The sequence below is a fragment of the Monodon monoceros genome, unplaced genomic scaffold (assembly GCF_005190385.1).
Source record: "Monodon monoceros isolate NGI ecotype Baffin Bay Population unplaced genomic scaffold, NGI_Narwhal_1 Super_Scaffold_20, whole genome shotgun sequence".
Taxonomy (NCBI): Eukaryota; Metazoa; Chordata; class Mammalia; order Artiodactyla; family Monodontidae; genus Monodon; species Monodon monoceros.
In genome coordinates, this window is record NW_021703777.1 from 12,127,543 (window position 1) to 12,153,023 (window position 25,481).

The 25,481-nt window shown below is 37.6% G+C and overlaps 1 protein-coding gene across 2 annotated transcripts in view; it reads left to right on the top strand.

Moving 5' to 3' along the window:
• The window catches only part of GRID2 (glutamate ionotropic receptor delta type subunit 2), a 1,355,616-nt gene that overhangs the window by 1,000,204 nt on the left and 329,931 nt on the right, over positions 1 to 25,481 (top strand). For both annotated transcript variants that reach the window (XM_029236088.1, XM_029236089.1), the window contains one exon: positions 19,234 to 19,335. In XM_029236088.1, the coding sequence (XP_029091921.1) occupies positions 19,234 to 19,335 (102 nt within the window). The remainder of the gene's footprint in view (positions 1 to 19,233; positions 19,336 to 25,481) is intronic.

The window sequence follows — 25,481 nt, forward strand, 5'->3', positions numbered from 1 at the left end:
TCTAGCCCAGCCTTTTTTAAAAACTTGATTATTGGCTTCCAAAAATAAGAAAAGAAAAGCTGCAAGATCTCTTAAGGCCCAGGCCCAGAATCATGTACCATCCCTTCTGCCTCATTCTATAGATGAAAGCAAGTCAGAGAGCAAACCCAGAGTCAAGGAGAAGGGAATGGACTGTATCTCTTGATGAAAGATTGTTATACACACACAGGCATAGGAGGAATTATCTGTGGCTGTCTTGCAGACAAACTATTATACAAAGCTCTGCTTTTTCTAATCATTTTCTTTGATGAAGTCTAATCCTTTCTCACAGATTACCTCCCATCATTAAATACTGAGCACTTATAATCTATATCAGTCTTTTGGGAATTACGAATATACTACCTAGTGGAATTTGTTGTACTTTTTTCCTTTTTTAAACTTTTGTTGCTTTGTCATGTCAGAAAGATCACAAACTCTTTGAGGAGATAGATGATGTTCTATGTTTCCCTGTACCCCATAACACCAGCACAGCAGGTTTTTAATAAATAAGTGTCTTCCTGATTACAAATGTTGAGTGATAGGAGAATAATGTGCTTAAACTATTTACAGTGTTGTATTAGCGTCCACTATATTGTTTATTGCTAAATCTCTTGCAGAATATTTTGATTAGTTAGTGCCAACCTTTTCCAAATACCCCTGCATTTTCCCATGCTTATTATATATATGTGGTTATAGCTAATGATTGCCAATGGAAGTGTATATGGGGAATCATATTTAGGAATATTAATTTTAAAAGAGTAATTAGAAAAACACATAAATCCACAAAGTAGTATCAACTTTTTTGAAGTATGCTAGCATTTTAAAATATGCCTGATTTATGGAAGTCTCAATTTCTTAAATGTTTGCAATATTTTACCATGAAATAAAAATTGTATTGAAAGCTAGTCATAATGCTCAGAGACATAATCAATCATTTGATGATTCACAGTTACCCATGAAATCCAAGCACTCGATCCTTATTTTGAGCATAAGCAGATCTGATAAAGAGGGAGCTGGAAAGGAAGAATTACACAGTGACCTAGACAAAAGTGTCATGTCAGCATTAGCATCAGATAAACTGATTGCAGTGGCTTATTGTACTGCTCATAGTGAGAGTTATTTGGAAAATTTGAATGAGAAATCATCTCTTGTCCATCACAGGAATGACAGTTGGTATATATCCAGTCATATTAAACAGTCGTAGAATCACAAAGCTAGACAGGATTTTATGAGATCAGCTGATTTATCCCTTGCCTTGAGATAAAACTTGCGTGCCACAAAACCCTCGAGGCACTGAAATTTAATTTATTCTTTGAGAAAAATAAGACCCATTCATGCATTCAACAAATATTTGTTGTGTGTGAACCGTATAGGTGCTAGGTATGCATCAGTAAATAAAACAGGTTAAGATCTTTGCCTTTGTGGGAACTGCAGTTTAATAGGGGGGATATACATGATTCCATGAGTTTCCCCTTTGTCAATAACAATGATCCTTATTTGATTTTATATATGTTTTAAATTGATTTGCTCATACTACAAGAAACTATCCACAAAATAGACCCAATCACTAACAAGTTGTGAATTGTGAGAAAAGAGTTTGGAATTCATTTACATTAAGAAATCATTTCACTTTCAGATGAAAACACTAAGATTCAAAAAGTCTGATTCTTACTTGGAGTAAAACCTTCAAACACCCAGTCCAATGTTTTTCATTGTTTGCCTGTTCTTTCAAAAACATCTTTCTTTCCCTACATTGACTTAGTTATAGAATGTATTCATACAACATAACACAATGTCCATGCATTTTAGTTATAAATCTATTGGTCCATGTGACAGAAACCCAAACTGAATAGTTGAAACAAAAAAGGGAGTTTTGTTATAAGGAAATTTCAGTTTCTCAACAAAGACTCCAAAACATGAATAGAGCTAAACTGGGGAAATGAGCACTTAAAACCCATTAGGACTGTTAATATGCCCCTTTTTGTATCCTTCTTTGAAAATTATCTTATTGATTGAGGTCAGATAGACCTAGTTGTTTCTGGGGTTAAACTGCCTGAGTTCAAATCTTGGCTATTTCACTTCTTAGCTGAATGACTTGGAACAGGTCAATTAAGCTCTCCAATCTCAATTTTCTCACCTATTAAAATTAGGATAATTATAGTAGCTATATGGTAAGATTACAGCAAAACCGTAAGTTAAGTGGTATCTGAGATTTGGCACAATGCTTGTCTTACAGGAAGTCTTCAGTAGATGTGATCTACCATTACAAAATGAGAGATGTCAAGAGCTGAGCTGGGGAGAGCTGCACTGCCACAGTGTGGGAGTAGCTGATTAAGACAGCAAGTCAAATATATACACTACCAAATGTAAAATAGCTAGTGGGAAGCAGCCACAGAGCACAGGGAGATCAGCTCGGTGCTTTGTGACCACCTAGTGGGGTGGGATAGGGAGGGTGGGAGGGAGACGCAAGAGGGAGGAGAGATGAGGATGTATGTATATGTATAGCTGATTCACTTTGTTATAAAGCAGAAACTAACACACCATTGTAAAGCAATTATACTCCAATAAAGATGTTTAAAAAAAAAAAAAAAGACAGCAAGTAAAATGAAAGTAAGAATTAAGGCTTTATTCACCACGCCATAGGAAAAGCAAGTCTATAAAAAAAAAAGTCCTGGCTTATGTAATGTTCAGTTTTTCCCTACAGAACAGCAGCAGGCGAGAGTCAAGTGTATCAGCACGGATGGGGTGCGGAGAACTGTGTTGGTGCTAGAGGAACCCCTATCAAAAGGCTCCTGAAGTTTTATGGACCTGAGTGGGGAGTGGAGGGGAAGGAAGAAAGGAAGGGCTACGAATGGAAAAGTATTGAGTGTTAAGTTAGAATGAAATAAAGCGTCCTCAAGGTTACCCCTTTCTGTGAATAGGATGTTCTTGGCAGGATGTTCTCGGAGCCCAGGGCTCTGATAGCGAAGCTTCTGAATGGAGGCTCCTGGGCTAACAACGCAGATATTACATAAAAGTAAAAAGGGGTCTGAGTTCTTGACTGCAATTCCCTTCAGCAGGCTTGTCAGATAAAGCCTTTGTAATTGCCTAAAAATCATACATAGGTTTTTAGCCAGGGGCTGGACTTCTCAAGAGGATTTCTGTTCTTAAGAGGGCTTTCTCCTAAATGGACTCTGTTTCATCCCTGAAAGTTCCAACAGTTTCTATTCCATGGGTATTTTGTGGTTCTCTCTCTAATGAGATAGAATACATACATGCCTTAAAAGGAGACCTGGAGTATAAGAAGCACCTATCATAGGTAACATATTACTATTATTACTGCTACTGTTGTTCTTGTTGTTATATAATTGTTCAAATTATAGCTCTAATATGACCACTTATTCTGTTCTCTACAGAGTTAGGTAAGATCATCATTCCTCATATTGAAGGCTTTTGAAAAGCATTCCTTGATCTTTATTATGCAGAGCTCACCCATCTGTACCCAGGAAGAATGAGTATTGCAAATCCTCCTCATTCCAAATTTAAAAAAAAAAAAAAAAAGCTCAGTTATTAGCTGGCAGCACGGTGTCTTGGCTATATAATTGAGATCCTCATTTAAGGCATCATTTAAGAAACAGTCAATGATTACTGTAAGACGTATTGTTTCTTTTTTTTTAAAACATCTTTATTGGAGTATAATTGCTTTACAATGGTGTGTTACTTTCTGCTTTATAAAAAAGTGAATCAGTTATACATATACATATGTCCCCATATCTCTTCCCTCTTGCGTCTCCCTCCCTCCCTCCCTATCCCACCTCTCTAGGATGCGGCTGCTTCCCACTAGCTATCTATTTTACGTTTGGTAGTGTATATATGTCCATGCCACTCTCTCACTTTGTCCCAGCTTACCCTTCCTCCTCCCCGTGTCCTCAAGTCCATTCTCTACTAGGTCTGCATCTTTATTCCCGTCTTGCCCCTAGGTTCTTCATGACCATTTTTTTTTTATTTTAGATTCCATATATATGTGTTAGCATATGGTATTTTTCTCTTTCTGACTTACTTCACTCTGTAGGACAGTCTCTAGGTCCATCCACCTCACTACAAATAATTCACTTTCATTTCTCTTTATGGCTGAGTAATATTCCATTGTATATATGTGCCACATCTTCTTTGTCCATTCATCTGTTGATGGACACTTCGGTTGCTTCCATGTCCTGGCTATTATAAATAGAGCTGCAATGAATATTGTGGTACATGACTCTTTTTGAATTATGGTTTTCTCAGGGTATGTGCCCAGTAGTGGGATTGCTGGGTCCTATGGTAGTTCTATTTTTAGTTTTTTAAGGAACCTCCATACTGTTCTCCATAGTGGCTGTATCAATTTACATTCCCACCAACAGTGCAAGAGGGTTCCCTCTTCTCCACACCCTCTCCAGCATTTATTGTTTGTAGACTTTTTGATGATGGCCATTCTGACTGGTGTGAGATGATATCTCATTGTAGTTTTGATTTGCATTTCTCTAATGATTAATGATGTTGAGCATTCTTTCATGTGTCTGTTGGCAATCTGTATATCTTCATTGAAGAAATGTCTCCTCAGGTTTTCTGCCCACTTTTGAATTGGTTTGTTTGTTTTTTTAATATTGAGCTGCATGAGCTGCTTGTAAATTTTGGAGATTAATCCTTTGTCAGTTGCTTCATTTGCAAATATTTTGTTGCATTCTGAGGGTTGTCTTTTCATCTTGTTTATGGTTTCCTTTGCTGTGCAAAAGCTCTTAACTTTCATTAGGTCCCATTTGTTTATTTTTGGTTTTATTTCTATTTCTCTAGAAGGTGGGTCAAAAAGGATCTTGCTGTGATTGATGTCATAGAGTGTTCTGCCTATGTTTTCCTTTAGGAGTTTGATGGTGTCTGGCCTTACATATAGGTCTTTCATCCATTTTGAGTTTATTTTTGTGTATGGTGTTGGGGAGTGTTCTAATTTCATTCTTTTACAAGTAGCTGTCCAGTTATTCCAGCACCACTATTGAAGAGGCTGTCTTTTCTCCACTGTATGTTCTTGCCTTCTGTATCAAAGATAAGGTGACCATATGTGCGTGGGTTTATCTCTGGGCTTTCTATCCAGTTCCATTGATCTATATTTGTGTTTCTGTGCAAGTACCATACTGTCTTGATTACTGTAGCTTTATAGTATAGTCTGAAGTCAGGGAGCCTGATTCCTCCAGCTCTGTTTTTCTTTCTCAATATTGCTTTCGCTATTCAGGGTCTTTTGTGTTTCCGTACACATTGTGACATTTTTGTTCTAATTCTGTGAAAAATGCCAGTGGTAGTTTGATAGGGATTGCATTGAATCTGTAGATTGCTTTGGGTAGTAGAGTCATTTTCACAATGTTGATTCTTCCAATCCAAGAACAAGGTATATCTCTCAATCTATTTGTATCCTCTTTAATTTCTTTCATCAATGTCTTATAATTTTCTGCATACAGGCCTTTTGTCTCCCTAGGTAGGTTTATTCCTAGGTATTTTATTCTTTTTGTTGCAGTGGTAAATGGGAGTGTTTCCTTAATTTCTCTTTCTGATTTTTCAACATTAGTGTATAGGAACGCAAGAGATTTCTGTGCATTAATTTTGAATCCTGCTACTTTACCAAATTCATTGATTAGCTCTAGTAGTTTTCTGGTGGCATCTTTAGGATTCTCTATGTATAGTATCATGTCATCTGCAAACAGTGACACCTTTACTTCTTCTTTTCCAATTTGGATTCCTTTTATTTCTTTTTCTTCTCTGATTGCTGTGACTAAAACTTCCAAAACTATGTTAAGTAATAGTGCTGAGAGTGGGCAACCTTGTCTTTTCTGGATCTTAGTGGAAATGGTTTCAGTTTTTCACCATTGAGGATGATGTTGGCTGTGGGTTTCTCATATATGGCCTTTATTATATTGAGGAAAGTTCCCTCTATGCCTACTTTCTGGAGGGTTCTTATCATAAGTCGGTTTTGAATTTTGTCGAAAGCTTTCTCTGCATCTATTGAGATGATCATATGGTTTTTCTCCTTCAATTTGTTAATATGGTGTATCACATTGATTGATTTATGTATATTGAAGAATCCTTGCATTCCTGGAATAAACCCCACTTGATCATGGTGTTTGATCCGTTTAATGTGCTGTTGGATTCTGTTTGCTAGTATTTTGTTGAGAATTTTTGCATCTATGTTCTTCAGTGTGATATTGGCCTGTAGTTTTCTTTCTTTGTGACATCTTTGTCTGGTTTCGGTATCAGTGATGGTGGCCTCACAGAATGCGTTTGGGAGTGTTCCTCCCTCTGCTATATTTTGGAAGAGTTTGAGAAGGATAGGTGTTAGCTCTTCTCTAAATGTTTGATAGAATTCACCTGTGAAGCCATCTGGTCCTGGGCTTTTGTTGGAAGATTTTTAATCACAGTTTCAATTTCAGTGCTTGTGATTGGTCTGTTCATATTTTCTATTTCTTCCTGGTTCAGTCTCAGAAGCTTGTGCATTTCTAACAATTTGTCCATTTCTTCCAGATTGTCCATTTTATTGGCATAGAGTTGCTTGTAGTAATCTCTCATGATCCTTTGTATTTCTGCAGTGTCAGTTGTTACTTATCCTTTTTCATTTCTAATTCTATTGGTTTGACTCTTCTCCCTTTTTTTCTTCATAAGTCTGGCTAATGGTTTATCAATTTTATTTATCTTCTCAAAGAACCAGCTTTTAGTTTTATTGATCTTTGCTATCGTTTCCTTCATTTCTTTTTCATTTATTTCTGATCTGATCTTTATGATTTCTTTCCTTGTGCTAACTTTGGGATTTTTTTGTTCTTTCTCTAATTGCTTTAGGTATAAGGTTAGGTTGTTTGAGATGTTTCTTGTTTCTTAAGGTAGGATTGTATTGCCATAAACTTCCCTCTTAGAACTGCTTTTGCTGCATCCCATAGGTTTTGGGTCGTCATGTTTTCATTGTCATTTGTTTCTAGGTATTTTTTAATTTCCTCTTTGATTTCTTCAGTGATCTCTTGGTTATTAAGTAGTGTGTTGTTTAGCCTCCATGTGGTTGTATTTTTAACAGATCTTTTCCTGTAATTGATATCTAGTCTCATAGCATTGTGGTTGGAAAAGATACTTGATACAATTTCAATTTTCTTAAATTTACCAAGGCTTGATTTGTGACCCAAGATATGATCTATCCTGGAGAATGTTCCATGAGCACTTGAGAAGAAAGTGTATTCTGTTGTTTTTGGATGGAGTGTCCTATAAATATCAATTAAGTCCATCTTGTTTAATGTATCATTTAAAGCTTGTGTTCCGTTATTGATTTTCATTTTGGATGATCTGTCCATTGGTGAAAGTGGGGTGTTAAAGTCCCCTACTATGAATGTGTTACTGTCGATTTCCCCTTTTATGGCTGCTAGCATTTGCCTTATGTATTGAGGTGCTCCTATTTGGGTGCATAAATATTTACAACTGTTATATCTTCTTTTTGGATCGATCTCTTGATCATTATGTAGTGTCCTTCTTTGTCTCTTTTAATAGTCTTTGTTTTAAAGTCTATTTTGTCTGATATGAGAATTTCTATTCCAGCTTTCTTTTGATTTCCATTTGCATGGAATATCTTTTTCCATCCCTTCACTTTCAGTCTGTATGTGTCCCTAGGTCTCAAGTGGGTCTCTTGTAGACAGCATATATATGGGTCTTATTTTTGTATCCATTCAGCCAGTCTATGTCTTTTGGCTGGAGCATTTAATCCATTTATATTTAAGGTAATTATCAATATGTATGTTCCTATTACCATTTTCTTAATTGTTCTGCGTTTGTTATTATAGGTCATTTCCTTCTCTTGTGTTTCCTGCCTAGAGAAGTTCCTTTAGCATTTGTTGTAAAGCTGGTTTGGTTGTGCTGAATTCTCTTAGCTTTTGCTTTTCTGTAAAGGTTTTAATTTCTCCGTCAAATCTGAATGAGATCCTTGCTGGGTAGAGTAATCTTGGTTGTAGAGTTTTCTCCTTCATCACTTTAAATATGTCCTGCCACTCCCTTCTGGCTTACAGAGTTTCTGCTGAAAGATCAGCTGTTAACCTTATGGGGATTCCCTTGTGTGTTATTTGTTGTTTTTCCCTTGCTTTTAATATTTATTCTTTGTATTTAATTTTTAATAATTTGATTAATATGTGTCTTGGTGTGTTTCTCCTTGGATTTATCCTGTATGGGACTCTCTGTGCTTCCTGGAGTTGATTAACTATTTCCTTTCCCATATTAGGGAAATTTTCATCTATAATCTCTTCAAATATTTTCTCAGTCCCTTTCTTTTTCTCTTCTTCTTCTGGGACCCCTATAATTCGAATGTTGGTGTGTTTAATGTTGTCCCAGAGGTCTCTGAGACTGTCCTCAATTTTTTTCATTCTTTTTTCTTTATTCTGCTTTGTAGTAGTTATTTCCACTATTTTATCTTCCAGGTCACTTATCGGTTCTTCTGTGTCAATTATTCTGCTATTGATTTCTTGTAGCAAATTTTGAATTTCATTTATTGTGTTGCTCATTATCGTTTGTTTGCTCTTTAGTTCTTCTAGGTCCTTGTTAAACGTTTCTTATATTTTCTCCATTCTATTTTCAAGATTTTGGATCACCTTTACTATCATTACTCTGAATTCTTTTTCAGGTAGACTGACTTTTTCCTCTTCATTTTTTTGGTCTGGTGGGCTTTTACCTTGCTCCTTCATCTGCTGTATTTCTCTGTTTTCTCATTTTGGTTAACTTACTGTGTTTGGAGTCTCCTTTTCACAGGCTGCAGGTTCATAGTTCCAATAGTTTTTGGTGTCTTCCCCCAGTGGCTAAGGTTGGTTCAGTGTCTTGTGTAAGCTTCTTGCTGGAGGGGCCTAGTGCCTGTGTTCTGGTGGGTGGGGCTGGATCTTGTCTTTCTGGTGGACAGGTCCACGCCTGGTGGTGTGTTTTGGGGTGTCTATGGCCTTATTATGATTTTAGGCAGCCTCTCTGCTAATGGGTGGGGTTGTGTTCCTGTCTCGCTAGTTGTTTGGCATAGCGTGTCCAGCACTATAGCTTGCTGGTTGGTGAGTGGAGCTGGGTCTTGGCACTGCGATGGAGATCTCTGAGAGATTTTTGCCATTTGATATTATGTGGTGATGGAAGGTCTTTGGTGGACCAATGTCCTGAAGTTGGCTCTCCCACCTCAGTGGCACAGCCCTGATGCCTGGCTGGAGCACCAAGAGGCTGTCCTCCACACAGCTCAGAATAAAAGGGAGGAAAAAAAGAAAGAAAGAAAAAAGAAGATAAAATGAAATAAAGTTATTAAAAAAAATTATTAAGAAAAAAATTTTTTTTTTTTTTTTGCGGTACACGGGCCTGTCACTGTTGTGGCCTCTCCCGTTGCAGAGCACAGCCTCTGGACGTGCAGACTCAGTGGCCATGGCTCACGGGCCCAGCCGCTCCGCAGCATGTGGGATCTTCCCGGACTGGGGCAGGAACCCGTGTCCCCTGCATCCACAGGTGCACTCTCAACCACTGCGCCATCAGGGAAGGTCTACAAAAAAAAAAATTTAAGTAATTAAAAAAAAAACAGAACCCTAGGACAAATGGTAAAAGCAAAGCTATACAGACAAAATCACACACAGGAGCATACAGATACACACTCACAATATGAGGAAAAGGGGAAAATATAATATATCTTGCTCCCAAAGTCCACCTCCTCAATTTGGGATGATTCGTTGTCTCTTCAGGTATTCCACACAGGCAGGGTCCATCAAGTTGATTGTGGAGCTTTAATCCGCTGTTTCTGAGGCTGCTGGGAGAGATTTCCCTTTCTCTTCTTTATTCGCACAGCTCCCGGGGTTCAGCTTTGGATTTGGCCCCGCCTTTGCGTGTAGGTCGCCGGAGGGCGTCTGTTCTTCGCTCAGACAGGACGGGGTTAAAGGAGCAGCTGCTTCGGGGGCTCTGGCTCACTCAGGCCGGGGGGGAGGGAGGGGCACGGAGTGCGGGGCGGGCCTGCGGCGTCAGAGGCGGCATGACGTTGCACCAGCTCGAGGCGCACCGTGTGTTCTCTGGGGGAAGTTGTCCCTGGATCACAGGACCCTGGCAGTGGCGGGCTGCACAGGCTCCCCGGAATGGGGGTGTGGATAGTGACCTGTCCTCGCACACAGGCTTCTTGGTGGCGGCAGCAGCAGCCTTAGCGTCTCCTGCCTGTCTCTGGGGTCCGCGCTGATAGCGGCTCGCGCCATCTCTGGAGCTCCTTTAAGCTGCGCTCTGAATCCCCTCTCCTCGCGCACCAGGAAACAGAGAGGGAAGAAAGTCTCTCGCCTCTTCGGCAGCCGCAGAGTTTTTCCCGGACCCCTTCCCAACTAGCTGTGGCGCACTAACCCCCTGCAGGCTGTGTTCACGCCGCCAACCCCAGTCCTCTCCCTGGGATCCAACCTCCGAAGCCCGAAACCTGAGCCTGAGCTCCCAGCCCCGCCCGCCCCGGCGGGTGAGCAGACAAGCCTCTCGAGCTGGTGAGTGCAGGTCAGCACCGATCCTCTGTGCGGGAATCTCCCCGCTTTGGCCTCTGCACCCCTGTTGTTGCGCTCTCCTACGTGGCTCCGAAGCCCCCCCCCGTCCGCCACCCGCAGTCTCCGCCCGCGAAGGGGCTCCTAGTGTGTGGAAAGCTTTACTCCTTCACAGCTCCCTCGCACTGGCGAAGGCCCGTCCCTATCCTTTGGTCTCTGTTTTTTCTCTTTTCTTTTGCCCTGCCCAGGTACGTGGGTACTTTTTTGCCTTTTGGGAGGTCTGAGGGCTGTCTGCCAGCGTTCAGTAGGTGTTCTTTAGGAGTTGTTCCACGTGTAGATGTATTTCTGATGTATTTGTGGGGAGGAAGGTGATCTCCGTGTCCTACTTTTCCGCCATCTTGAAGCTCCTCCCTTTATTAAGTTTCTTGTTTAAAAATCATCTAAATTGGGCTTGCCTGGTGGCGCAGTGGTTGAGAGTCCGCCTGCCGATGCATGGGACACGGGTTCATGCCCCGGTCCGGGAAGATACCACATGCCGCGGAGCGGCTGGGCCCGTGAGCCATGGCCACTGAGCCTGCGCGTCCGGAGGCTGTGCTCCGCAATGGGAGAGGCCATAACAGTGAGAGACCTGCGTACCGCAAAAAAAAAAAAAAGAAAATCATCTAAATTTGTTTAGTACTCAAAAAATTTGAAGTCCCCCTTTGTCCCAGGAATTATGTATTTAATAAAGTGGAGGATACAAAACAGCAATCTTTCCTGACTCCATGGAAACTTACAGATAATTGGTACAATAAATGTTAATCATAAAAAATACAGATTAAAAAATTTAACTGTGATATTACTGTAAAGAGAGGAACATAATGCTGTATTGGAGTGACATGAGCTATCTTGGGGGTGGGTCAGGTTGTCAGGGAAGGTTTACCCCAAGCTATAGATGTTTACATTGAGATCTAAAGGATGAGTAAGAGTGAACTTAGTAATTCCTTGAAGAATGGTAGGTTCCTAAGATTATTCCAATCAAGGAAGACTGTATATTCAAAATTATTGGTTCTCACGTTTGGCTAAACTTTGGAATCATCTTGGAAACTTTAAAAAATACTGATACCTGAACCTGAAAAATAAAATACTGATACCTGGATCACATGCCCAGAAAGTCTGATTTAATTGGCATGGCATATGGCTTTCACATTGGGATGTTTTTTTAACTCCCCAAGTGGTTCTTTTATACTTCTATGCTTCAGAAACAGTTTAAATCCTTAAGGCAGGAGAATTATGTCTAACTCGTGAAACTGAGGGAAGACTAGTGTGGTTGGAGTCCAAAGAATGAGAGGAAATGTGATATGACCTGAGACTGACTGTAACATGTGACACATCACACAGGTTTTGGTTGGCCACATTAGAAGTCTGGTCTTTATCTGGAGAAAAATAGAAAACTATGGGAAGAACTTAGGCAGAGGACATCATATCTACATGTATGTTTATGTTTGCAGTGTAGAGTAAAGATTGTAAAAGAGAAGCTATGAAGTTAGCTTGGACTATGATGGTGGCAGGGAGATGCTGTGAAGTGGATTTGAGAGGGTTTTTCTTAAGGAGTTGAAATTGGCAGACTGGCAGTTGATTAAATGTGAGAGATGGCAAGACTGACTTGGTTTCTGGTTAGTAGAACCGGATGGATGCTAAGGGGTAGATTGTGAGCTTAATCTTATGATATTGGAGGTGCCTTTGAGATATCTAAGCAGAGATGCTGAAGAGATAGAATATAAGGAGACATCTGAGCATGAGATTTTCAGTTGTTTGGGAACCAAGATCTAAAGTGCAATAGCTTTACATTAAACCTTGTAAGTTTTATAAAAATAATTATTTTAGTTGTATGAAACACTACTGTAATAGGCACTGGGCACCTACAGATAATTAAGATGAGGGGATAGGAAAGACTGAGAATTCTAATGTGATTTTAAAATGAAGATCCCTTTAAAACATCTCAAGGTAGCATGGAATGAAGGAGAAGAAATCCAACAACTTTTATCAGATTGTAATCATTAAATGCTAAAATATTATTAGGAAGAAAATTCTGATCAGAAAGAAAAGGAGAGCTAATTGAATTTTAGTGACAGGAGTTATCCTGAAGCATCACAAAAATTGTCAGGGGTACAATATTACAGTAGGACACAATATCAGGTTGGGGATATTTTGGTTTTTATTCAGCTTAAACTAGAGACTAGCCAAAAAGATAGAAGAATAAAGAGGACAGCAGGAGTTTCAATGCATGCATTCGTTTATCAGATATCTATTAGGACCTATCATGTACCAGTACACCGATGCTATGATAAGGACTATGGCTACAACAATAGACAAGGTAAGAATTATTCAGCTTCACAGAGTTTAATAGTCTCCTATCCTACTTAAAACAAGAAAAATAAAAGAGTTTATTTGAGAAAGTGTCCCTAGTTAGCTTTTGCAAAGGAAGCCAGTAAAAAGAATGCCTTTATTTGATAAGGTTAAGTAGCCATTCTATGAGATTGCATTTGCTGGGTGTTAGGGCATGTCTTAGGGCAGTGGAGATTCTGATTTAATTGTTCTGGGATTAGGCAGGGCATCAGAATTTTATAAAGCTTTCCGGTTATTCTAATATGCAGCCAAAGTTGAGAAGTATGTTTCGCTTTAGAAGTATGTTTCATCACTAAAACTAGTGACTCCAGATGATGAGGCTGAGAAAGGAACAACAACAAAAAAATGCTGATTACATAGGAATAATAATAATGAACACTTCTTTAGTTTTTATGTGCCAAGAACACTGCTAAACACTTGACATATATTAAGTCAGTTAACAGTCCCACCAGTCCTATGAGGAAGCCTTTTTTTTTTGGCGGTTGGGGGGTACGCGGGTCTCTCACTGCTGTGGCCTCTCCCGTTGCGGAGCACAGGCTCTGGACGCGCAGGCTCAGCGGCCATGGCTCACGGGCCTAGCCGCTCCGCGGCATGTGGGATCTTCCCGGACTGGGGCACGAACCCGTGTCCCCTGCATCAGCAGGCGGACTCTCAACCACTGCGTCACCAGGGAAGCCCGAGGAAGCCATTTTTACTCTTCGCATTTGAGAGGGAACAGAGGCCCAGTGGCCACACCCAGCAAGTGTCAGAGCAGGTCCTTGAACATAAGCAGTCTGGTTTTGGAGTACCTGATCTTAACCACTATGCTGTATTTTCTCTAAATATAGTGTAATAGTAATTTTACACTAAGAATTATAAACAAAGTGAAAACATATAATAATGGCAGAGTATCATTAAACCAGTCAGATACCAGTGGATAACTGAGTGGTTATTATAGTGCCATAAACACCTTTGAGCTATTTCTTCATATATATATATACAGAGAGATACATACGGATATATAGCTTCTCACGTTTATAGTCTTAATTTGTGGAAATCAGTTAACAAGTTTGTCTTGTTGTACATGTACATGGTTACATAGTACAGAAGGTTTTGTCTTCAGCAGCAATGCAGGGAGATATAAGCTGTAGAATCAGGTAATTTTTTTTTTTTTTCTGACTTTTCATTTTCTCCTGAAGGAAACTCTAATCAAAAGAACGACTTCTACTTCATGGTAATGACCAAGCTGTAGGATTAAAATCTTAGGAGGAAATACTCATCCCCTGGGGAGCAAGTCTAACAAATTGAACCTATTTTCCAGGTGGAAATACCATAAAGAAAATTATTATTGGAAGGATTACTGACACACTGTGTTCTATACATGTCAAAGAAAAAAAAACATTCCAATTTAACTCTATAAAACATGTATCTGAGCCAACCTGGCATATGTATTTTTTTCTTACACTTTCTATCCCATTACAGAAGTAATATCTACCAAATAATGCTGTGCACTTCTAAACGGCTAGCTTTCAGCTGCTTCGTCATGCTCTGGTCGTTCCGTCTTTTCCTCTGAAGGCTGAGAAAGCAAATAAAGGAAACATAGTGCTTGGGAGCATATAGCCCCAGTGCTGTGGACATTGTGTGTCCTGAAGTTGGAACTTTGGTACTATAGCCAGGCTTGGTTTGTTCCATATGAATGCAGTCTAGTACATGTAGGGGATTCTGTTTGATATTCAATTAAGAGCTCTCTTGACTCCTGTTATTAAAGCCTATAAACTATTGAGTGTAAAATTAAACAGTTCAGCTCTTTTTGACATTGTAACATTGCCTGAAAAATAGTGATGTAAAACCCAAGTCAAATGTCATTCTTTAAAGCCCATGGGCAAATAAAAAGTGAAAACATTGAGGGGAAAAGAGTAAATGCCTAAAACTTGGTCATTTACTAATGACACAGTATATAATGTTAGGAACATGCTACTGTGCTCATGCAAATACATCAACCAGTTTGTTGAACACAGATATTACATTGATTTTAACAGAAAGCTGCAGGGTTATTATTGCTAAAGCTCCAATGAAGGAAATAATTAAAACATTAAGCATTTTAGGGTTTTAAAATTAGTTTAGGCAATAACCAGAAAATACTATAGGAAATAGATATTCTGTAATTGAAAGGAAATTGAATTGGTCTTTATTTTTTTAATCCCTTTTAAATTTTCCCTAGACTGCCAGACCATGGAAGACAGAGAATCTTGTTTTGCTATCAGCAGTGTGACTTTCTGTAAATCTCGTGTGGTGCAGAGACCACTTCTATTATTTGTACTTAGAAAGCGCTCAGCTGAATAGATAGTATTATGAAATTTCGTGTGCATTATCCTTGTTAGTCTCTAGCCTCATTGTTTAAAACTAAAACAGAAACACAATCAGACAAAAACAGCCTTCTCCACACGAGCAAAGTCAAGTTAAAGACATTTCAAACAATGAAACCAGAGAAGTTGTTAGATAAGTCTCACACTTGAACCTGAGTGAAATTCTTTTAGTTCTTATCAAACACTATGCCTGTCAATCTTGCTATGCTGCAAGGACTGTGACCCATTGTAGATACAAACTCAGTGTAGATCTATGTGAACCTAACTCATTTTTCTTGCTTATTGTTGGAAGGAGTTTTTACAGTCAAACAAAATAGCTTGAAGTGAATCTCAGGGAGGTGACTGGATATGAACAGAAATTAAGGAATCTTAAAACTTGAGTAATCCTTCAAAAGTGTGTGTAATCAGCCTTTCCCTTATAATGAGGATAATAATGATACCTTCCTCATTGGGTGGTTTTGAGAATAAATTAATTAATATATGCAAAGCTCTCTGATGATTAGCACATACTGTGCACTATGTATGTGTTATAATAATTTTTATAAAAGTGACATTGATGGTGATGATTTTGCCTTTTAAATTTTATTGCCAAAATATGAATTCACTCACTATTATATTGAGCCAGCCACTTAACAGTACCGAGGCTTATTTTCCTTGACTATTAAAATAGGAATACTATCTTCTCTACCTTCCTTAAATAGATCGTGTTTATGAAAAGAATTTTTTAAGCTATAAAACAGTACGGCAACTAACAATACTGAATCTGGACTTTAAAAAGCAATAGTTACATGTATATATATGGCTGAGTCACTTTGTTGTACACCTGAAACTAACACAACATTGTTAATCAACTATACTCCAATATAAAATAAAAAGTTAAAAAAAAGCACATCAGTTTAAATCCTAATTTCATCTCTTTGTAAATAAGTGACCTTAACTGAGTCCTTAATTTTTATGTCTATAAAGTAATATTGATAACAGCACCATCTCATAAAGTTATTTTGAGTCTTAAATGAGATCATGTATGAAAAGCTCAGTACCATGGCTGACGCATAGAAAGTATTCCAAAAAATGTAAAAAAAAAAAAAGTTCTATTCAGTGTAGGAAATGAATATTATTGTAATTTTTAAATGATTTCTTTGTTACAACCTATGTTGATATGTGATGAGTGGATATACTTTATTTCTAGTTTTCCAGAGAATCTGTATCCTGAAATATCTCTGTATCAAAATTTCATCTCTAGTTTTTGGTGACCACAACTAACATTCAGATAACATTAAGTATTGGAGTGGGTGAATATGCAGGAATACCTGAGTTAAGTAAAAGGAGTTACCAGTCTTAAAATATAGACTGTTGTTATTAAGAACAGGAACAACTTTTCAACTTTCTAAGTACTATAATCAAAAGACATGTGAGTCAGATGGCAAAAAAAGAAAACAGAAAGGTGAAAAACCTTCATAAAGCAGAAGAGAAAATTATATGGCCTGTAGTATATATGAGAGAATCTGGCCAAACAATAAAAAAAACTTCATATCAACTTATTGACCTGCCCACCATGCACACACTTGATATTAAAAATAAACCTCCAAGGAAAGACTTTTATTGGCTCGGGTCAGATGACCAACTGTTAACAATTGCTAAACCAGAGAGTCAGAGTCATGAAAAAATTTGGATGATTTGGAACACTTGCCTAGGGATGGAAAAAGAAAGCAATTCTCCAAAAGGAGGGATGGGGTTCGTGGCCATGCATGGTCACTGGAAGAAATCAGTGTGAATAAAAAGAAAAAAAAGAGAGAGAGAGAAAGGGGAGAGAAGAGGGAGAGAGATAAGAAACACTATATATAGTACAAATAGTACTATAGTATATTAGTATAGTTTAAACTATAGTTTAAGTCACTGCCCAGGTCGGAAGATAAGATACAGCCACCTCCTTACCTCCTCCAAATGCTTTTTCGTTACTGTTATTTCAAACCCCCAAACACTAGAATGCTCTAGAATTTTTCAATCATTGACTGTATTTAGTTATGTTTAAAGGAAGACATAATTAAGAAGAAGCTGGAAATTATATATTTTTAACTGTTTGTCCAGAACATTGTTGAAACAAACTAGTCAGCAGGTTTTGTTGGTATTCCAATAGTAAATATTTTGACTAGTCAATACACCAAAATGCTATGTTCAGGCTGGCACTAACAGATGTCATTTGTCAATATTTAGGCAAACTGACAGTAGGTTCACCAAACTTAAAAAACAACTCCAAAGGAGAAAAAACCCTGTGTTTACTTTGGTAGTTTAAACGTATTAGTCATGAATAAGATCATATCCTAAAAGCTATTAATTTAACTTAGAATTAAGTAATATAATGGTAAAAGACGGATAGCACATTGGAAATTTAGCTTTTCACTTCGTTTTAGATCTCTTTTTCCACCAATATTATTTGGTCTAGGGAAATAAAACCTTGAAGAAGTAATTAGAAAAAGTGCACGTCAATAAATGTAATTGAGGATAGACTTCGGTTGACCTCAGAAGAGAACAAAAGCTCAAAAGAAATTTCATAAGGTTTTAAATTTCGCAAGAGGACTACAATATCTCTGATAACTAGACTTTCAACACATTTGGATTTGCTAATTGGATCTAAGTTCTAATTAGACTTTTATGTAACTAAAAATGACACATCACTGTATGAATTTAATGTGCTTTTGCAGTTGAAACCAACAATTAGCAGCCTTTTTCAAATTATTTTAATAAGAAAAATGCTGGCTTTTTGTTTACATTGTGACATCCACTTCTCTTAAGATATATTGTATACATTTTAGTTTTCTCAAATACCATTTGTGGAGCTCAAAGAGAAACTTGAGTTTTAATGGGAAGCACCCAAATTGTTTATTTGTGAGGGAGACTTGCCAGTATGTTAATGACTTCAGAAGCCACAACAAAACGCAATGCAAGGAAATAATAGTCTTTCGGAGGAAGCAGCACAAATAACCAGGTGCCCCTGTAAACCATTCAGTTAACCAAAACAGTCTTTGAATATGACTAAGAGTCTGTTACATTTTTAAAGCATGCAAGTATGGAATAAGTTCCCAAATGTAAAGGCTCATGGGGCTGGTATCAGGATTAATAGTATGATGTATCTTCCCAAGATGTGCATTGCAAAATTCTCTTTGCAGCTTTGCTTCTTGGGCAGATATCGGCTAATCCAAGTCACAGCACCTCTCTTTCCTCCTTACTTTTGAATTGAGAGTCACCCATTTTTATCCCATTGTGATTTATAGGCAGTAATTTTAAGACTGGTAGTCCTCAGGTTTGGATATTACAAGACATAAGAACTACGTGAGAATGTAAAATTAAACCAGTATTTTGGAGAGCAAAGAGCAGTTAATCGTTGCAAGACTTTAAGGAAAAGGCTGCTGCCAAAGTCTTCCAAACAGATTGGTAACACTGACAAAAAAGGCAAATTACATTGTTTTATGTACTGTGAATACTTGAAAACAACAAAGCCATATAGATGATATTTTTCCTCAAGTAAAAGCTGTAACCCCTCTAACCACATTAAAAATCTTACAGTTTTATGTTCCGTTAAAAGCAGTGTATGATCTAATTAAAACCACTGAAACTGTAAAAAAAAATCTAACTTGTGTAGTAATTGGTATATTAGAACAGGCATTATGCTAGAATTATATGTGCTCTTATTTTTCCAATTAGTGTATTACTGGGACTGAGTTATTGGTGTATTTATAACTCCTCATTAAGTCACATGTCCTCAGTGAGTCCCCTAAAGCATGTTGGATACTGTCATATGCCATATGATGATATTTAAAAGCAGGAGATGGCATAGCATTTTTGCTTGCTTCATTTGCTATTAAACAGGAAAAGCTGCGCAGGACACTTCCTGTTATCAGTGACTCCAAGATTTATCCCACAGTTCTCTGAAAGGCCTGTATATAGGTGATTGGACTGTTCTTCAGGCAGAAAAGTGACCAAGCTATTTCATCTTTCAGCTTGGGTGCTGGACTCCTGTCACAGGGCTGAATGGGTCCCTGACTGACAAGAAACTGGAGAATAACATGCGTGGAGTGGTGCTACGTGTGGTGACTGTTCTGGTAGGTCTGATCTGCCCCTTGCAGTTTTGGCTTCTAGATGTTCCTTTATCCTCCATTTCTTTATGTTTCATTAACTGATGTCATAATACTAAAGGAGCTGACTATGCATTCTAAGGGATTTGTAATGGTCATGTTTTCCAGCCTTCAATTTATGTGGATCAGAATCAGATTTTTACAGGCTTTTCCTTTAATTACAGTACTTTTGTCATAACTTTCTTAGACATTTTAGGCCAGATTTCCATCCTTCTACAGTTTCCTACACATGATAAAGTGAAGTTATCTCTCAGGCATTCTCTCACTGAAGCCCTATGGTCTATGTAAATGAAGATAACCATGCCAAATAAGGGTAGATTTGATCAAACACAGTACATTCAGTAACACTAAAACATTAGCAGACTAAGAATATTTTTCTGGGAAGGACCTACTTCAAAGTAAAAATCATCCAGTTGTTTCGTAAATAATATTTATTATCAACCGTATTCAAGCTCAGTGCTGATTTCTGGGGACAGTGATGTTTAAAATGGACAGATATGATTCTGTCTTAAAAGAGCGTATCATCTAGTGATTCTGTGGCTATTGCATGGGATTATACATGTGAAACATTTATTACAAATTCATTTACTTGCTATAAAAAGCAATAAATGGTAACTTATCATTATTCTATACATTATTATTTTCTCACATGATACACAAATAAAATGTCAAAAGAAATAGTCTTCAACAGTAAAATACTCACATGGGTACTATCTAAATAGCCATGAAACATGAAGACATGTATTCTCCCTGCCTGTTTCAACGTGGTTAACCTTGTGCTACTTTATAGTACATCTCAAAACGGAATAATCCATAGTTATTAACTTCAGTTTTTTTCAGAAAAGCCCATTTGTTTTTAAATTTGAAAAAGTCTTTCTTATAGGCTAAAAAAATTGCAGAATTAGTAAACAGGAGAAATGGTATTTTTTGATATGTTGATGCTAATAGATGTTTATCAAAGTTTATAACAGCAAGAGCTGTCCTTTGTACATTGTTTAATACAATTTAAGCAGACTCAACATAATTTCATTGTCTAAAAGAAGGATCTGTGATATTCTCTATAAAAGGAAATTCAAACGAGTAATCTATCCTCCCTTTTTGCTGCCTATAATTTATTTTTAGTTATTGTTTTAATAAGATTTTTACTGTTTGGCAACTAATTATATTATGAATACTTGACAACTTAATTGTGAATGTGCTTCTGTATGTATTCAAACGTGTAGATATGCATTGGCACTGATGTGCTAATATTAAAAAAAGACAGACCTTTAAAGTACATTAAACTGTAATAGTCTCTTCTCTAGTGATTAACATGGAAACTCAGGTGAAAACTGTAATAAAAGACAATATATGTGCTTTGCTTTTGTCTTTGACATTCATATTTCAAGGCAAGCTAATCGCATTTAGTCATTAAACAAATATTTATTTAGTACTTACTATATGATAGACTTGGTAATGGGTTATCCATCTTATATGCATATTCATACCTCAAGGTGTGCAAAGAATCTTACTGGAGAGAAGCACATATAACGAAACAGCTAAGATTTATTAATTACTTACTATGTACCAGATACTCTACTAAGTCTTTTTCACCTGTTATCTTAATCAGTCCTCACAGTATTTACAATAAATAGATAGTATTCTGATCCTAAGAATGTGGTTGAAGAAACTGAGACATACAGAGGTTGAAATAAATGTGGAAGATTATACAGATAGGAAGTAACAGAGAGAACGAGGATTCAAATCCAGGATCTGACTGCAGATCTCTTAACTTCTGCCTCCTTTTTTTTTTTTTTGCGGTACGTGGGCCTCTCACTCAACGGGCCTCTCCCGTTGCGGAGCACAGGCTGCGGACGCGCATGCTCAGCGGCCATGACCCACGGGCCCAGCCGCTCCGCGGCATGTGGGATCTTCCCGGACCGGGGCACGAACCCGTGTCCCCTGCATCGGCAGGCGGACTCTCAACCACTGCGCCACCAGGGAAGCCCAACTTCTGCCTTCTTAACATTATAATCTGTCTCCTCCAACTGTGATAAGTGTGCAAATTGAGGTAGCTATAGGATTTTCTTGATAGTTGGAAATGCTTAACTCTGAATAAGATGAAAGTGAGTTTTACTGGGTAAGCTTCACAGAACCAATTATTTTAAATTCATTTCCAGGCTGAGCAGAACGATTGCTGTTTTGTGCTTGAAATGGTACTGCCTCACACAGTGTTAATACCTGCATGCCCCAGTCTCACCTTCATGATTCAGAATGGTCTGTTTCCTGCAAGCTTAGCCCAGCACATATCCTGAATATGACTAGTGAATGAAGATATGGAAACAGTCTCTTTCCCCCAAGTTTTCTGTGGTGCAACATGGATTTATCAGTTGGGTGCCCAGTTGAGTAAAAGGTTGTTACACTTTTTACACTCCCACCATATACAGCCATTGTACTTAATAATTTCTCAGGCTTCCTGACTCTTCCTGTAATTCTTATTTGAATGGAAACCAGCCATGACTTTCTTATTTATTTCTTACAAGCACCTTTCCAGGTCTAGCTCTTACTTATATGGCCTTGCAAGCTTCCTCCACCCAACACTGAGAATCACTCTTTCCTAAATCCACCCAGCAACTCTAAAATCACAATGTCAACTAAACCCTGAAACTCAGATTTGGTCTATATTGGACTTGATTTAGCAAGCTAAACACAACCCCCTCGTATTCCAAGTATTTACCTCCAGCCATTTCCAGAAGGGAGAGAGAGGAGGGAGGGCTCATGTGTAAAGCCCCTGAGGGAACATCTCTCAGCTTTTATTCCGTTCTAACTGTGATCTAGTCCCAGTTACTTACACACACACACACACACACACACACACACACCCTTTACTTAGGAAAGTTATGCTATCGATGACACACGGGTTCATAAAATTGATTTTTCTTACCTAAGTTTTGAAACTCCTATTCCTATCACTATTAAAGATATTTCATTGACTTGAAAGAAGTAATCTAATATTTATCTTAAACTAAATATTTCAGCACTATATTGTTTATGATGCCAGGGGCAAGTGAATGGTATTCAAGTGGTTAATTGAAGAAAACTAAATAAAGGAATTATTAACAACTACTTTAAGTAAGGTTAAATAAGTCAACAAGGATGTTGAAGTGCCAGGGCCTAGATGCACAGCAAGCCTTGACAGCCCTGAAGACTGATGTGATGTGGGAGAGAGCAGTATTAACAGATCTAGCTAGAGCCATGGGAGAAAAATCATATAATAGTAGCTGTGACCTTTGTTATGGGAAGAGGATGGAGAAGGAGAATCAGTGTCAAAACGACATTCAGGCAGTGAGGAAATGGAGAGGAGTTTACCCCAATGTCACTTCTCCTATCTTTCCATCTCTTGCCATTGTTTCCAATTGCAAATACAACCAGAAATCAGAGGGCAAGGGAACCCAAGTAATGAAGGCCATGAAGGTCAGCTTTCCAGGTCACAGAGCAGGGCAGTGAGGGACTGGAGGGGAAACGGGAAAAACCATCACCAGCATCTCTTATTTGATCAAACCTGTTAAGAACTTTACATGTGTTAACTTATTTAATTCTTATAAAAACTCTACAAGAGATGCACTGATTACATTAAAGGATGAAAATAAGGCTCAAAAGAATTAATTAAATCTCTGTGTCCATAAAACTAACAAGAGCCAGAGTTGAGTTTCAAGCCCACAGATCCTGGTTCCGGTGGCTATGTCCTTAGCCCTCTGACATTCTGTCTTTGGGATCAGAACGAATTCATATTAGGTTTAAATTAAATATAACTATTGAGATTGCAAATGTTATTGGATTAGTAATTTAGGAACATTTTTTAAATGGCATCACATAAGGATAACTTTATATTCAACCATCACCAAAGCCATGTAAGTGTCTTAGAAATGGAGAAAAAGAAAGAAAGAATGTGAATAAAATTCCCTCTGCTAAACTCTGTTTCCATATTTGGTGTGCTGATCTCTACATCTTACCAAGTGGGCCAAGTGTCTTACTATGAGGCACTTATTAAGGTCATTTTTTTCCTTTTCACTTTTAAAGTTGTACAAGTATGGATAGCCATAAATGACCAATTATGGCATTCAGTTTTTTCATGGTAATTCACAAAAGTTATTGGAAACATCACTGAGTTATAAATATCATCATCATAATAATGAATACTTAGGAAAATAAAATGGAAAGAAGTTGGCAACAAATGAAAAGAAAGATTTGAGAAGCTATCCTGTAAGAAAAAGTGCAAGATATCTGAAAAACATAAACTGGCATTTAGAAAGAGATCACTGATAAATAACTCTTATTTTCTTGATTTGGTTTTGCCTAAAACAGACACATCGCATCTCTGATGAAAGATGAACTCACTCATAAATTGATTTGAGAAGTATTTATTGAGTATCTTTTTCTAGGTGCTTGGGGTACATACAAAACAGAGAAAGATACTGACTTTGGGGAGTTTCATTCTAGCAGGACATATACAGCTCTAAGAATATTTCTGAAAAAATGCAATGCCGTTGTTCTACATTGAATATAGTGTACAATGCAGTATTCCTTTGCCTAAAACTACCATAAACATAATTGTATAATTTTATATACATATATGATTGGAAATTTATGGTAGAGCTGTGGTGGTGCTTTTTCTGTATTTTATAAATTCAAAAACATACAGTTTTTCATATTTTAATATCTTTGAATCAGGATGCATCTTTCAATTGATGTCTTCTTGCAGTTAAAATTGGCAGCATTTTTTGTCTTTATTAGTTGTAGGTAAAACAGTTTTGCATCTTGCAATTGAAAACATTTTAGATTAAATAATATGTGGATGGTATCTTTACAAAATTTATTAAGTTAATGGATATTCCTGGAAACTTCATTTAACAAAACTGAGCATGAAGCCATCTTAAAGAGACAGACTATTTTAAAGAATACCTCCTGAAGAAAAGAAATAACACTAGGAAATGGAACCAATTTAAAAATATAGGAGAGTAATAGCAATGAAAAAAATTACTATCTAAACTAAAAATGTCACTAGACTCATAGAAAACATGCCAAGGCACATTTTTCACAGACCTAGAAAAAAAAATTTCACAATTTGTATGGAAACACAAAAGACCCCAAATAGCCAAAGCAATCTTGAGAAAGAAAAACGGAGCTGGAGGAATCAGGCTCCTGGACTTCAGACTATACTACAGAGCTACAGTAATCACGACAGTATGGTACTGGAAAAAAAACCCAGAAATATAAATCAATGGAACAGGATAGAAAGCCCAGAGATAAACGCACACACACATGGTCGCCTTATCTTTCATAAAGGAGGGAAGAATATACAATGGAGAAATAACAGCCTCTTCAATAAGTGGTGCTGGGAAAACTGGACAGCTACATGTAGAACAATGAAATTAGAACACTTCCTAACACCACACACAAAAATAAACTCTAAATGGATTAAAGACCTAAATATAAGACCAGACACCATAAAACTCTTAGAGGAAAACATAGGCAGAAAACTCTATGACATAAATCACAGCAAGATCCTTTTTGACCCACCTCCTAGAGAAATGGAAATAAAAACAAAAATAAATAAATGGGACCTAATGAAACTTAAAAGCTTTTGCACAGCAAAGGAAACCGTAAACAAGAGGAAAAGACAACCTTCAGAATGCGGCAGAATATTTGCAAATGAAGCAACTGACACAGGATTAATCTCCAAAATATACAAACACCTCCTGCAGCTTAATATCAAAAAGCAAACAACCCAATCCAAAAATGGTCAGAAGACCTAAGTAGACATTTCTCCAAAGAAGATATACAGATTGCCAACAAACACATGAAAGGATGCTTAACATCACTAATCATTAGAGAAATGCAAATCAAAATTACAATGAGGCATCACCTCACATCGGTCAGAATGGACATCATCAAAAAGTCTACAAAAAAAAAAAAAGTCTACAAACAATAAATGCTGGAGACGGTGTAGAGAAAAGGGAGCCCTCTTGCACTGTTGGTGGGAATGTAAATTGATACAGCCACTATGGAGAACAGTATGGAGGTTCCTTAAAAAACTAAAAAATAGAACTACCATACAACCCAGCAATCCCACT